The 15,837-nt window shown below is 37.9% G+C and overlaps 2 protein-coding genes and 1 pseudogene across 2 annotated transcripts; 2 read left to right on the top strand and 1 right to left on the bottom strand.

Annotated features, from left to right (window-relative positions):
• Positions 1–361: 361 nt before the first annotated feature.
• Positions 362–1,124, bottom strand: LOC129750762 (endocuticle structural glycoprotein ABD-5-like). Its single transcript, XM_055745789.1, has 3 exons — positions 870–1,124; positions 616–788; positions 362–549 (listed from the first exon to the last, which is right to left on the bottom strand). The coding sequence occupies exons 1-3, from the start codon at positions 1,055–1,057 to the stop codon at positions 479–481; spliced, it is 432 nt and encodes a 143-aa protein (XP_055601764.1). The 5' UTR covers positions 1,058–1,124; the 3' UTR covers positions 362–478.
• Positions 1,125–11,109: 9,985 nt separating this feature from the next.
• Positions 11,110–11,675, top strand: LOC129753369 (endocuticle structural glycoprotein ABD-5-like). Its single transcript, XM_055749187.1, has 3 exons — positions 11,110–11,255; positions 11,364–11,536; positions 11,602–11,675. Exons 1-3 carry the CDS (start codon positions 11,110–11,112, stop codon positions 11,673–11,675), a joined length of 393 nt encoding a protein of 130 aa, XP_055605162.1.
• Positions 11,676–14,039: 2,364 nt separating this feature from the next.
• On the top strand, positions 14,040–14,681 carry LOC129753368 (40S ribosomal protein S6-like; annotated as a pseudogene).
• Positions 14,682–15,837: the final 1,156 nt, after the last annotated feature.

Genomic DNA, 15,837 nt, shown 5'->3' with positions numbered 1-15,837 from the left:
AAGACGTGGAACTACATCGCCGGTGTCATCAAAGGACGCTAGAAATTGAGATTCGGGAATGTAGGTGGAGAGGAATTAGGCACACGCTGCGAAGAAATGAGAACAAGATTTGAAGAGCGGCACTTGACTGGAATCCAGAAGGACATCGAAGGAAAGGCAGACACAGAAGCCCGTGGTGGCGAAGTCTAACCGCGGAAATGTGAACTGTCAACAAGAACCTTGACTGGGACCAAGTGAGACGCTGGCTCCAAATCGTCAACAGTGGAGGTCTTTTATCGCGACCCTATGCGCCGGAGGACGCGGGATCATTAATTAAGTAATTAAGCTAACTCTCATTCATGGCTATGTTTATCGTCTGTTTTATTTTTTAATATCCAATGAGATTGATGAGTTACACTTTGTAATCTGCTGTTAAATTCCGTCATTTTTTGTTTTGTTAACTTTCGATTATTTGAAACTTTTGGGTTTATATCATGTTCTATCCCACCAATGACGCCAAAACTTTAGGATCAATGTGCATATATTGAGGGGGCTCAGGAAGTTCTCCAACTGTAAACAAAAACATAAACGCTAGCAATTGTAAACGAAGGTCATGCTTCCTCATTAAGCACTTACCAATGACATCAGGATGATACCCGTTTTCGTCCGAATAATAGCTCACGGTGTACTTGATCCCATCTGGTCCATAGTAGCTGTAAAAGCCATTGATCACCAGCACTTCCGTACCGTCATCGAGCATTTTCTTGTAAGCATTCTGACGCACCACTCGTCCATCACTCAACTCGTAGCTTCAAAAAATCACAAAATATGACGATTAGCTCATGTAAACAGATCCCCTCATCATAAATCTTCCCCTAAAAAATATTTACCTCCAATTGAACTCATCCGACTTGTAGTCGTTGGACTGTTCAATCACCTTTGGCGAATGAGCGTCAGCGGCTTTTCCTCCAGACACAGCCGCAGCAGCAGCAGCAACGGGTGCACTTAACACCTGATTCACGAGATTTACACTTATCACGGACAAATAAATCACGGTTTTGAACAAGCGCCAAGCCATGGTGATGCGGTGTTCTTTCCGATCTACGAAACAACTGAAACAACTCAACTCGAAGAACTATCTTGACCGCTTGAGATTAGTAGATTGTTTCAGATCATCTTCGGGCGTCTAGAGCATAAAGAGCTGAACCTGTTTTTGGCATAGCTCCCTGCCAAAGGGGTGAAGATCGTCATCTGCGATGATGACTTTTTTAGTTGCAGTTTAGCCTGGTACCGTCGATTGGAAATACTTTGGACGAGTTTTACAATCACGATTATTCAAGTGCTGTACTTAAAGATACACAGACAGTTTGATTGAAAAACTAGAAAGTTACCAAAACCCGTGTTACTGATGTTACTGGTGAATGCATTCAAAACAACCTTACTGAACGGTTTTACCACGCTCAGACGACCTTGACAACCACACAAAAAATTTCCCCAGAGTCGAATTTGTACTTTGAATCCGGGGCTTTTTATCAGAAACATTCTCCTGAGTGTAATTAATTAAATTGAACTTGTAGCGAATTCAGCCAATCATAAAATACGGAATAACTCATTTACACTATTCGCCGATACAAATATCTGTCAAATATTTGGTTTAATATCAAATAAAGAGTAGGGGAACTGAGGAAAGACACACACGTTAAGGAAAATCTTTTATAACTCGTAAATTAAGAAAACAATCCAGTGTATTCGAAAAAAGTTTTGAAAAGTTGACTGTTCTTCACCAGAAATATATGAGGCTGGGTCATTCGGCCGAAAGTCATGAGGCCGAAAGCCATTCGGCCGAAGGTCATTCAGCCGATGGACGTTAAGCCGAATGGGCTATCTGGCCGAACAGGCCACTAGGCCTAATGGGTTATTCGGCTGACGGAAATCCAGCCGAATGCCGAAAGGCCGAAAGGACGCAAGGCTGAAAGGATGTTCGGCCGAATGGTCACTAGGCCGAAAGGTCATTTGGCCGATTGGTCACTAGGCCGAATGGACGATAGGCCGAATGGTCACTAGGCCGAATGGTCATTAGGCCGAATGGTCGTTAGGCCGAATGGTCGTTAGGCCGAATGGTCATTAGGCCGAATGGTCACTTGGCCGAATGGTCACTTGGCCGAATGGTCATTTGGCCGAAAGGTCATTAGGCCGAATGGCCATTAGGCCGAATGGTCACTAGACCGAATGGTCATTAGGCCGAATGGTCGTAAGGCCGAATGGATGCTGGGCCGAAAGATCGTCAGTTCGAATAGTCATTAGGATGAATAATCGTCGGGCCAAATGATAGTAAGGGCGAATGGATGCTACCACAGCCTATCAGATCATTCGGCTTTGCGACCATTCAGTCCAATAACCATTCGGCCTTGTGACCATTCGGCTTTATGAACATTCGGCCTATCGTCCATTCGGCCTAACAGCCATTCGGCCTAACGACCATTCGGCCTCATAACCATTCGGCCTAGCATTCAGACAAGTGTAAAATTCGGCCTAGCATCCATTCGCCCTTACGACCATTCGGCCTAGTTCATTTCAGGCCTAACGACCTTTCGGCTTAGAATCCATTCTGCTTTACGAACATTCGGCCGTACGACCTCTCGGCTTACGACCATTCGGCCTTGCGACCATTCGGACTTACGAGCATTTGGCCTCATGACCATTCGGCCTTACGACCATTCGGCCAAATGACCATTCGGCCAAATGACCATTCGGCCTCATGACCATTCGGCCTAATGACCATTCGGCCTAATGACCATTCGGCCTAATGACCATTCGGCCTAATGACCATTCGGCCTAATGACCATTCGGCTCAATGACCATTCGGCCAAATAACCATTCGGCCTAGTGACCATTCGGCCTAATGACCATTCGGCCGAATGACCATTCGGCCTAACGACCATTCGGCCTAACGATCATTCGGCCTAGTGACCATTCGGCCAAATGACCATTCGGCCAAATAATATTCGGCCAAATAACCTTCGGCCTAATGTCCCATTCGGCCTATTGTCCTATTCGGCCGAACATCCGTCGGCCTTTAACCCATTCGGCCTAGCGACCTTCGGCCTAACAACTTTCGGCCTATCGGCCTTCGGCCGAATGTCCGGCCCCCGAAATATATATATACACTGGATTCATTTTTTAAACGATTTTTTCAAACGAGTTTCTCTAAATAAGACGATTTTTAGAAATGTCAAAAACAGGTCTTAGACATTCCCGCTTTTTTTTCATGTCACTCTTGGATGGTAAATTGTTTCGTACATTGCTTCCCGACAGAAACATGGCCACTGACTTTGCGGAAGTTCCGGAACAACCGTGTCGTAAAACCCAAAACGGGAACCGGACATTCGGCCGAAGGCCGATAGGCCGAAAGATGTTAGGCCGAAGGTCGCTAGGCTGAATGGGTTAAAAGGCCGACGGATGTTCGGCCGAATAGGACAATAGGCCGAATGCTACATTAGGCCGAAGGTTATTAGGCCGAATATTATTTGGCCGAATGGATGTTAGGCCGAAGGGTCATTAGGCCGAATGGTCATCAGGCCGAATGGTCATCAGGCCGAATGGTCACTAGGCCGAATGGTCATAAGGCCGAATGGTCATTAGGCCGAATGATCACTAGGCCGAATGGTCATTAGGCCGAATGGTCATTAGGCCGAATGGTCATTAGGCCGAATGGTCGCAAGCCGAATGGTCATTAGGCCGAATGGTCATTAGGCCGAATGGTCGCAAGGTCGAAAGGTCGTAAGGCCGAATGTTCGTTAGGCCGAATGAATGCTAGGCCGAATGGATGCTAGGCCGAAAGATCGTTAGGCCGAATGGTCATTAGGCCGAATTTATGCTAGGCCTATAAGACATATTATCTCTTTCTTGCATGTTAAGCCGATCAGTAGCTAAGCCGAACGGTCGTTAGGCCGAATCATCATCAAGCCGAATGGTCATCAGGCTAATGGATGCAAAGCCGGATTTGTCCATATGGTTTTGCGACCATTCGGCCTGTCGTTCATTCGGCTTTACGACCATTCTGTCTAATAACCATTCAACCTAGTAACAATTCGACCTAATGAACATTCGGCCTAACAGCCATTCGGCCAAACGACCATTCGGCCTAATAACCATTCGGCCAAACGACCTTTCGGCCTAGCATGCAGACAAGTGTAAAAGATTTCTTATTGACCTAGCAACCATTCAAGACGGTCATTCGCCCTTATGACCATTCGGCCCAACGACCATTCGGCCTTACCACCTTTCGGCCTAGCATGCATTTGCCCTTACGACCATTCGGCCAAACGACCTTTCAGCCTAGCATCCATTCGGCCTTACGAACATTCTGCCTTACGCCCTTTCGGCCTTACGACCATTCGGCCTTGCGACCATTCGGCCTTGCGACCATTCGGCCTTGCGACCATTCGGCCTAGTGACCATTCGGCCTTATGACTATTCAGCCTAATAACCATTCGGCCTAATGACCATTCGGCCTTATGACCATTCGGCCTAACGACTATTCGGCCTAATAACCATTCGGCCTCATGACCTTTCGGCCTAGTGATCATTCGGCCGAACATCCTTTCGGCCTTGCGTCCTTTCGGCCTAACAGCATTCGGCTGGATAACCGTCGGCCGAATAACCCATTCGGCCTAGTGGCTTGTTCGGCCAGATAGCCCATTCGGCCTAACGTCCATCGGCTGAATGACCTTCGGCCGAATGGCTTTCGGCCTCATGACTTTCGGCAGAATGACCCAGCCTCACCCAAAACATATTTTTGAGCTTCCCGATTTTGGACAACGATAGTAAAAGCTTCTTTTTATGATTCTAATGATATCTAAGATTCCATTTAAATAAGCTGATAATGGATAGAAAATTGAAAATGATGTTTTGATTTTTTATGGTTGGGCCAAATCAAGCCCATTTCAGAAGGACATGCCATTATTGAATCAACTTCCAAGAAGTTTTCTACCTAGCTGTGATAATTTAACAACGACAAACATGTTCACAGCTATGATAAAATACTTTAAAACTAGTTTGCAAGCTCGAAGAAGAGAAAAAACTTGCTTTAGTTGCGATTTGACTCATGTCGAAAATATGTCCTACTGAATTACTTTTGGACTTATTTTGGACCACGCAACATAACCTGAGTACTAAGCTTGCTGTTAAATGTTCATGAACGTAATCAAATGTTGTACGAAGATATGAAAAAAAATTTGCACACTATTTCAATCGCTTATCTATATATATAAAAATGAATGTTTGTCTGTCTGTCTGTTCCCTATAGACTCGGAAACTACTGAACCGATCATCGTCAAAACTGGCATCTGAGGGTTTTTGAGGCCGGGGATGGTTTCTGTAATAGTCAAAACTCCATCCGACTTAAGGAAGGAGAGGCTTCCATACAAAATTTGTAGTTTTTCGAAACAAATTAAAGTCATGACATCCATTTTCTTGAGATTTTTTTTTCCTTTGGGCGGTTTGTTTTTCGTCTCTATGGTCGAGGCGTCGCAAAAGGAAAGTAACCCAGGCATAGCATACTGATCAGTAGGAATATTTTGGCGCGTATTTCTCAACCTGGGGTTTGTTTTTCGTCTCCATGGGCGAGCAAACGTCGACGCAAGAGGATAGTAACCAAAGCACACTGTTCATTGATTGCTGGAAAATTTAACAATAAGGCGCCTGTTTCTCAAACACGTGGGGCTATATGCAACCTAGATGTGTTTTTTCTTGCTTATTTGATTTGTACAAGGCACGTGGTAATAAATGACGCCTAGATGTGACACGGATTGGTATTTTATCAATCGAATCAAAACCAATTGAAAGATTTGCAAAAATACTTCCATATTTAGTTCGTGTTAATGTAGGTAGCATTCGACTTTTCATTCAAGGAACATTAGAACATGTTCAAACGTTCAACTTTTTTTGTTACTTCGGCCCAAATACACAACTGAAACGAATTTAGAAATGAAAATGGGAGCTTATTATTTTAAATAAGGCTGGAACAAATATCAATTTCTTCTTTTGTCACCCCCCCCCTCCAAAATTTCCAAAAACCCGAAGGGGGAAATAAATAAAGTTTGAAGTATTTAATGTAAATTTCGAAGAAAAATTAAAGAATCCAAAAGATTACATGACGAAAAAAACTAATTTTGGAAGATGGAAGTTATTTCACCTTTTGTATTCTTGATTTTATTGAATTTTTCGATAAAAAATTACTGGTTTTTAAGGTTTTGTGCAATGATATTGTATGCAACTTTGTTGCATACAAGCTTTGGTGAAATTTATTCCAATTTATTTGTGATTCACATTATTTTTCATTGTCCCCCCCCCCTCGCGATGTTTCAACTCCGAGTGACAAAAGAAGGATTTGAAATTTGTTCCGGCCTAATTCTGAAAAAACCATCGTACTTTTCGCTTACATACCAATTCAAGTACGTACTTAACATGAAAAGTGTTTTTGTGTTACATGGCTGCATAAAAGAGACTTTTGATCCGTTTCGTTTTTGAAAAGCGAGACTTTAGACTGGACGCAAAATTTTTAAGAGAAATTTTTAGTTTACCCCTAAAGTGTTAAAAACAATATTCCCTTCTGTCAACTTACACGGTGGGGCAGGGCAAACGTCGAACTTTTAAGAAATTAATCTTCAAAATGATTCAATATGTTGGAAAGACCAGAAGGAGTATTCCGAATGTTGAAACTGCAGCGGATATTGAAAATTCTTAAATGTCTTTGTAAATGAAGGTCATTCCCTCTGAACAGCATTCGTTAAAAGTGGAGTAACAAACATAAATTTATATTGCAGGAATACTGCACTTTACTGCAGATAAATCAGTGAAACTTGATAGAACAAAAAACAGGAATTCCTATTAAATCCATTTTAAAGCCATTACTCTGACGCATCTGTAAATAAGCTTTGCATTGACACTTGCCCCAATATGCGGGACAAATGTGAACTTAGAAATTTGTTTTTGCCTACATTTTTGAAAATTTGACTTTCAAAGAGAAAATAAAAAAAAAACGCTGAGAACTTATTTAGTGATGCAACTGATATTTTTTTAAATATTTATATTTTTGCCATAGTAAATTTATTTAAAAAAAAAAGAAATTTGCACTGTATTTAATACATAACTAATTTAATATATTTTTCATTACCATGATAAGTGCTGTTTGGGTCTCGAGCCGTTTAAATTTGCCTACCTTCTTCAAGCAGTGGGGGACCAAATTTGGAAAAGATGGGAGAGCTCCCATGTAAATTTAAGATAAAGAGCTTTTCAAAGAAGGGACCATATTTAAAAGGTTTTTTTTTGGTACAGAGTACAAATTTCAGATCTTGAAAAACGAGTTTAGGGATCAAGTTTCAGTAAATAATATATACCATCTTTGAATTGCTATTCAGAACTGCAGCTGCAGCTCTCATTTCAAAGTTGTTGGTTCTGAAGTATGATGAGGTTTGATTTAAAATAATGCTCTCTAAAATCTAAATTTTAATAAATTTTTACAAATTACATTTATTTCCGGAAGGTGTAGCAAAGCACAACGGGTCAGCTAGTTATAAATAAAATTTGGAATTTTGGCATTAATTTATTTCATCAACTCGCTAAAGTCCAAATCCGCCTTTAGACCGGGTTCACTTCAATCGGCACAAAACCAAGCCAATCATTGTTTTAACTGATTTTTTGTGCAATAAATATGTTTTAAACCACTTTAATCTTAAAATCTACATTAATGGTAACTGTTTGATAAAAAGTCAAAAGCTACAACTGGAAGAAATTTAAATACATGAAAAAACTGGACATTCACAATTTTTATATCAAGTCATTATTTTTCATGCTCATGAAAATTATTGACAGTTTAGTCTAAAAGTTACAACCATACAGAGTTGATTCTCTAGAGAAAAAAATATACTTGGTAAGGTAGAAGAGACGAAACATAAACCCCGTCTAAAAGAGAAGGTTGGGAAAAAATGACAAAAAATCGACACATATGTAACTGAGTTTGATATTTGTAATAGTTGAATTATCTCAGTTAATAGTAGAACAGTGGTAAGTAGAACCATTTTAACAAATAATATATTCAATAATAGCTATGAGATAATCTTCGTGGTTCAAAAAATTCAAATGAAATTTTTGAAATGTGTAAAACTAACTAGTAAAAAAGTATTAAAAATCTAGTTTCTTAGCCCCTGTAAAAAAACGATTGAAAGATTTACTCCAACGATAATTTTTTTTTCGTAGAATAAAAGTTGTTTCAAAGATAAAAATTAAGTTTTGCGAATTTATCAGTGAAAAAAAAAATCTCGCTTTTAGATGGTAAAAAAAATCGCATACTTCTCGCACATATTTATCTTTTTTAAATCTATGTATTTTAGAGAACTGAAGCCAAACCTAGTCTACTAAGGTTATTCAAGTCAAAATGCATCAATTGATGTCGCGTTGTGGATGATATAAGACTTTCTTAACTTATCATTGGGTCGCTTTTTAGGCAATAAAAAGTTCAAAAAAGATACAAGTGCAGGTAGCGTTCAGTGCAAAAATAGGTTAAATGATTTTTAGTGAAACTAACTGAAAACTGAACTTGAGTGGAACTTTTTACTTATCCTAAGATCTAGGCAATGGTTATTTATGAATCTGGTCGAAATGTTGAAGAAAAAAAAACACCTTTTCGAGATCTTTTCATTCAAGCTTTGTCATGTTTGCTTAAATTTATGAAATGAAATAATATGACAAGCAACTTGTAAAACTTACGCCTTTTCTGCTGCAATTTTCGTCAATTTTGGCTGACTTTGAACATTGATATACATATGTTGTCCTTGACCGTTTTAAACTGATTCTTAATTACCAAAATGGTAGTAAAATTCATAAAAAGCATTATTCGGGTTTTTAAACGAGTTTTCTATAAAAAAAAAGTTACCCAAGTAGCTTTTAAAATTTAAATATCACCATGAGTGGAACTATCTTTGAGCTTCCCAAATCAACCGCTAGATGTGCTGCCTTATCCTTATGTCTCACACGCAGTTTTCAACCCTTAATGTATGCAGCGCCATCGTATTTTTCTTATATCAGCTTTAGGGAATGAAAAGATGTAAAATCAAATTCAAATAGAACCAACAATTACTGTAATTGATATCACAGCGTACCAGACCAGGCACTGAAAAAGTTTGATTTTGGGTACAAGAAATGTTTTTTGTTTCTCTATTTCACTGGGAAGACGGGAAAGGGAGGAAGGCTTTTATACATATTTTTGGCATAATTCGAGAACTTATGACACGAATAACGGTAGAATCACAATTTCAGAATAAGAATCAATCCATTACTATTCAAACTTTAAGAAGCAGCTTTCATTTAAAGAGCTGGTTCTTGATGATGAAATTTCAATTTAAAACGAAAATTGAAATAAATTTCACCACAAATTTCTTTATTTCTACAAAGTGTAGCAAAGCACACTGGGTCAACTATTTCATAAAACATAACAGGAAAAAAATTGAACTGCCACATAAATCAACATGTTGCTTATGAACGCCTCGATTTCATCAGGAAGGGTGTTTGTTTGCGAGCCTTGGAAAAATAGATATTTCAAGAATTATTAAAATTTTACTTATGTTTGAAATTTTCAAAAACAAACCAATTTTTTTCAATTTGAAACTCAACATGTAGGTTTTTAAACGTGGAAAAAAGTTTCAAAATATTTTAACATCGGACTTAGTTATTGATGATCATGTGGAAAAATTTCATGTTGATCTAATCAACCCCGGTGATCAATGTTACCCCGTTTTATGGTACTAAAGAACTGAATTTTGAAAAAGAAGAAAGAACTAAAAATGAAGTTTACAGAATCGATTCTATCCAAACAAGATAATGCGGATCAATGTCAAAATTAGATATCTTTATCATTGGTCATTAAATAACAAACTTGAATGTATATTTTGCGAACAACTTTGGAAGGATGAGTTTCCGTAAGGTATAATATTATTGTTTAAACTTGAAAATCTTCAAAGATGGCATTTAATTGCGATTTTTACAGCTTCACAAAGAGTATGATTGAAAGCAAATAAAAATTTTAACAGTACAGCATGGCTCCGTTCAAAAACATTTTTCAATTCCTCTTAAGATCACAATTCTTTTTCTACTAGAATAGCTCTAGTGATATTAAGGTTTTCCCTAAAATATTCTACGTATCATCATTAGAAAGCAGAAAACTATATATCAGCTGAACTAAAAAAATCGTTTTTCCGAGTTGCTTTAAATTAAGCCGTTTAGCTTCGCTCCAGATCATTTACCTCACACAACTGGTATTGACACAATTCTATTTAATTTTTGTTAAGAGGACTTTATCACGCAAAAATAAGATCTCTTCAAAGAAACATCAAGTTTCACTGAGATCCTACATGTGTGTGATCGTTTTGTTAAGTTCAAATTTTGATGAAATGATTTCAGCAAATCCAAAAATATATTTCTAATGAAATATTTTTAGAACTGAGGGAAAATAAACTAAGGCAATGTGTATTTGATCTTCGATAACTGTTGTCAACACATGGCTCAATACACTTGCTTGGTGAAATATTATCTTCAGAAACTGCAAATGATGGAACTAAACCAGTATAATTTTTTTTTTGTTTCGATTATAGTCGTTTTACCATCTTTATGGCATTCACGACTTTATCAACGTTACAGTTGGCGGATCGTTATTGAGAAACTATCCGGTACAACTGTGTTCGATGTTTACTCTTGGGCTCGAACTCGCGGACATCGACTCAGGAGACAACAGACTTGCCAACTGAGCTATATCACAAGCCCGCAAACCAGTATAATATTTACCTGGTTTCTTATTGAATCGTGACTCAAAATTCCAAAAGCAGAGCTATTATGAAAGCTTGTGGAGATTTAAACCTTCTCTCCTCAATTCGGTCCTGACTGTCGACACGCTCTTTTAGAAAATGTTTTGGAAACAGCATTTATTAAATCTGTCATAAATTCGACCACATTACTCAAGTCCAAAATGTAGACCATATCATCCCTACCATAAAGCCACGCGTGAGCCTCTTTGCATGTTAGTTCAGCTATCACGTGTGTTTCTCTAGCTAGTCTGTGCCCAGCCTTCGTTTCAAAATGAAGATCCATCAAAAATCTGTGATAGTGCTGCTTGCCTTAGTAGCTCTTCAGTCGAGACGCGGCCTTGGCGTTCCGATCGCCGGCTCAGATAGTACAATTACCAATCAAACCAACGATTATGGAACCAGTGACTTCAACTGGAGGTAGGGTAAATCTCGCGCTGTCCATTCTAAATTACTTATAACATCCCAAAAGAAGTACGAAGATGTAAACAAACATTTTATTGATAAACCCAAAATATGATTGCGCAGCTACACGCTCAGTGATGGGAGCAGCATTCAGCAGACGGCCACTGCCAAAAAGTTGGACGATGGCAGGGTAATTTTGGTACTGCGAGGGTCATACAGCTACGTCACTCCCGATGGAGTTCGCCACGAGGTGAGCTACGAATCGGATGAGAATGGATATCGGCCGCAAGTGAGTGGTAAGTAGTAATTTGTAATTATTCAATAATATGAGCAACTCATCTTCATTGAGTATCATTTTCAGAAAACCCCATACAGTTGGTAGTCCCTCACTTTGTGGGAATTGATCCGAAGGTGTTGGCCTCGCTGGTCGGATAACCGAATCTTGTGACAACAATCTTATGATTTTAGGCTATGATTTAAAAAAAAAATCTTATGAAAAGTAAGTTAACAGCGTTCATTGTTCATGACGAAAATTCCAAGAGGAAATAAAATAGATGCCGTAATCCGGGGTAAGATTGATCAGTTTTTTTCAATATATTTCGATTATTTTTTCTGTTAAGGGGAATGTGGCATGCTTTATATTTTAAAAACCAGTACTTGACTCCTATGAACGTAAAACATGGCTGCAAAAATTTATAAAACCTCTTTAAATTTGAATTAAAACTCGTTTTCACCTCTGTTCAGAAATTGATGCTTTGGGGTGACATTGATCAGTCTCAATTCTGACGGTTTTAACAAGTTTTCTTGGTCATAAAGGATGCGAAACACCTTCACAACATTTACAAATGCTAGTTTATCAGTTTAACCTTGATTTTTATCGTTTTATTTTAAAAATATTTATAATCGAAAAATAACTATGATGCTGCCTACATTTAGGGACAAAAACAATTATAATTGCTAAATAGTTTGAGCTTCAAAATACAAATGAAATTTTACCTTCACACATTCCCCTGGGCTCTCACACTATATCCATTTTCATTTTTCCTTCAAAATTAACGATTTGATAGGGTTCCTATCCATTTGTCAAATACGGGCTTCCCGAGCAGACTTTGATGCCTGAATCGATAGCAAACAATAGCCAAAATGAGCTATCAATGCCAAAATGATAGCATAATTTAGTATCTAATTTTTTTCGATACCAAAATGAGGTTTCATGTAAGTATCAACATGCTGAAATTTGACAGCAAACCAATACCAAAGTAAAGCATCAATAGCAAAATGATAGCACGATTAGGTTTTGATTTTACTACGAAAGCTGAATAAGGTATCATTAAGGTTTCATTTACTTTTATACATCAGAAAAGTTAGACCAAAATGAAAGCATGATTTGGTATTCAGGTTTATTAAGGTTTCGGGGTTTTTGAATTATAACAAAAAAAAACTTAACCCTGACTGCGTACGTTTCCGAAGTTTTGTTTAACGTTTTTAAGCTTAATTTAGAATTACATACTTTTCAATTTATTTTAATGTTTCAAAATCAGTAATCGATTATAAAACTTTAATAAAAATTATTGAAACTATTTTTAACACAATATAAATAATAAAAAGTTTGAAATAAATTAATTTGAAAGGACTTAACAATTATAATGAGCAGTCACTTGAACCGTTGAAAATTCTTAAAACACTTCAAGTATTTTTTATTTGTGCTAATCGCTCTAAAAAGTGAATTGATTGTACAAGTCACCATCAAAAATGTCATTTGGTCAAAATAAAATACTCATTCATAGAACTAATATTGGAACAAAACAATTAATAGACATTTTATCATAAATTTTAATATCCTTCCAACTCAAGTAAGAAACCTGATTTTTTTTGATAACGGGTTGGAAAGATGCATTCAGAATTAATTGACCACTCAGGAGTGGTTTTAAAAAAACGTTTTAATCCGAGACCTGTTTCTAACATGTACAAAAATATTATATTACGAGAAAATCGTTCAAAATAAAACCGGGTACTGTTGTCATACTGCAGATTTTGGATCAATTTTTACAAGGATTATACTGAAAACTCTGCATTTTGAGCCAAACTATAATTTATTAATGTTTCCAATGATTCTTTTGATTGACATTCCTGAGCCGCTGAAATTTTTTTAAGGATTTTAAAAAAATTGGCTCTGGTTGAAATTTTTGCAATGAAGAAGCCATGTTGCCACTATACGTGTTTCACTCGTATCATTATTGTTCTTCCTGTGGGTTTCCAGACTGTAAAATTGATACGAGAGTTTTTGTTTTCTTCAGCACTTTGAGTGGAACAAGTGATTTTCTGACATGACGGACATGACACAGAACAAGAACGGCAACTGCAGCAACTACAATTTAAATTATATACTTATTTTTCTCACGATGAAAAGATTGAATTGAAAAATTCATCTAACCAAAATATACGAGAAAATTCAACAAAGCATATTTTCAATGGACATATAACCATCGTCACTGTTCCATTCAGCAGCTGTCAGTCAGTACGGGTTTTCGTTAAAAAAAACAACTTTTGTGGTGATTTTGTTTTCTAACCGATGTGTTATCACAATTGCACTATTATCGGTAGTTAAATGTGTAATTATCTGAGAAAAGGCGTTCTGATACTGCAGGGAATCAGAAAGGTAGGTCTACGATAAGTGATCATAGTTCAACTTGTTTTATTGTTTAAATGGTTTGTTTTTCTGCTCGAAAACAGTTCCCAGAGGAAGGCGTTTTTAGTTTCCGCGAGTGACTTCTATCACAAGGGTGCTGAAATCATCCCTTACCATGTGGGTTACCGATTATTCAGGGTGTGCTGACCAACACCCGTGTTCGTCTGCTCCTGAAGAAGGGACCCTCTTGCAACCGGCCAAATTGCATCGTTCTGAAGAGCGCAAGCGGAAATCCGTTCGCCAATGCTTCGTAAACAAAAATCCATCGGCGCTGGCGCTGATCGTCGTTCGTTAGGGAGAGAAGGACATTCCCGGACTTTTCAAGCCCATTGACCAAGAAAGATGAGAAGAAGCCGAAGCACAAGGCCTCCATGCACTAGAGTCCGATGAACTTGGTCATTCAGCAGCGCAAGAGACATCGTTTGACCATCAAGAATCGTCGTGCCGAGAGCCGTAAGGGATCCGAGTCGGATTTCTTGAAAATTTTTCATCTGCGCCGTCGTGAGGAACGCATGCGTCGCCGGTCCCGGCCTGTTGTCGACTCGCGCAGCTCGTTTGGTTTGGAAAAGTACAAGGCCTCGGCCTGGCAACATTCTTGGCCGTGATATGTTGCCAAAAAGCAGGCCAAGAAGGAGGCCACCGAGTTCGCTAAGAAGGCCGATGCCAAGCCCAAGGTTAAGAAGCCAGCGGATAAGAAGGCCAAGTCTGCCAAGAACAGTATGTATGAGACATTTTTATTTCTAGCAGCATAAGTGAAAGCTATAAAACATGATTGTTAAGAGCCTCTAAACAATTTACGTGAATAGAATAGAATTGAATTACGAATTGTTGGTTATTATATGTTGATAATTAGCCTTCACTTATGCAACTATTTGTATTGACGATGTACAGATGAATATTGTCAAAACTTTGTTTTTATTCCTACATTTCTGTTTTATTGACTAATGCAATTAATGTAACTAGTAAATCATTCCGATTAGGGATGAACAATCTTTTTATCAACATGTCAATATGAATTTTGATTGCTAAACCAAAATAGCCAAACCCCCTTATAGAGTGCGAGGGGATATTATTAGAGAACTAAATGTTATTGGATCTCCATTTTTTTTTTAAATTTACCACTTCATTAATGTCTACATGAGTTAGGTATATTCTAAGAATTCAGCGTAGCAAAACCAACGCTTAATTTCAAGATTAGGTGCTTTACCCGTTGCATAAATAAAGGCGATTCTTTAAGACTATGTATTACAAATAAGGTACACCGGGCAGGTGCATACGGATTTTCAACTTTCACATGTCATAAACAAAAATGTATATCTTAAAAAATTATCGATTATCGTTCCTAGCTACACTAAAATAGTTTTCAACAAATTCCTGTGAAAGTTAAAAATTAAAAAATGTTAGTAAAAAACAACGGTAGTTTTGTGAAACTAAATCTCCGTTTATGGGGGCAAATGCAAACGCAGTGCTTTTTCTAAACTAATTTACAGATGCGTCAGTGTATGGGTTCTGAAATGAATTTAATATATGTTCCGGTATGTTTTATCAACTTTAAATGATTTATTTGCTGTTTTCCTGCAATATTAATTATTTTTTTGGGACTTCATTCTTGCTAACTGTTGTTTTAAGCAAAAGACTTTAATTTTCCAATGCATTATGGAATTCGCTTCGGACACAACACTTTGGATACCCATTCTGATCATGCTTATATTATGCTGAACCTTTTTGAAGATGAATTTTCTTAAATGGCTGATGTTATATGGCTTAAAGGTGCGTTTGCACTTACCCCGGTAGTGTCGTGTGCACTTGTCCCGCAGTGTGATTGACGAGCGTTAATACTATTTTCACAACTTTCAGGGTATACTGAAAATTTATCATAAATTTTCTGCTTTCGAAAGTTTAATTTAT

The sequence above is a fragment of the Uranotaenia lowii genome, chromosome 3 (assembly GCF_029784155.1).
Source record: "Uranotaenia lowii strain MFRU-FL chromosome 3, ASM2978415v1, whole genome shotgun sequence".
NCBI lineage: Eukaryota > Metazoa > Arthropoda > Insecta > Diptera > Culicidae > Uranotaenia > Uranotaenia lowii.
Note: the sequence above shows the minus strand (reverse complement) of the source record. Positions and strands in the feature narration are given on the sequence as shown.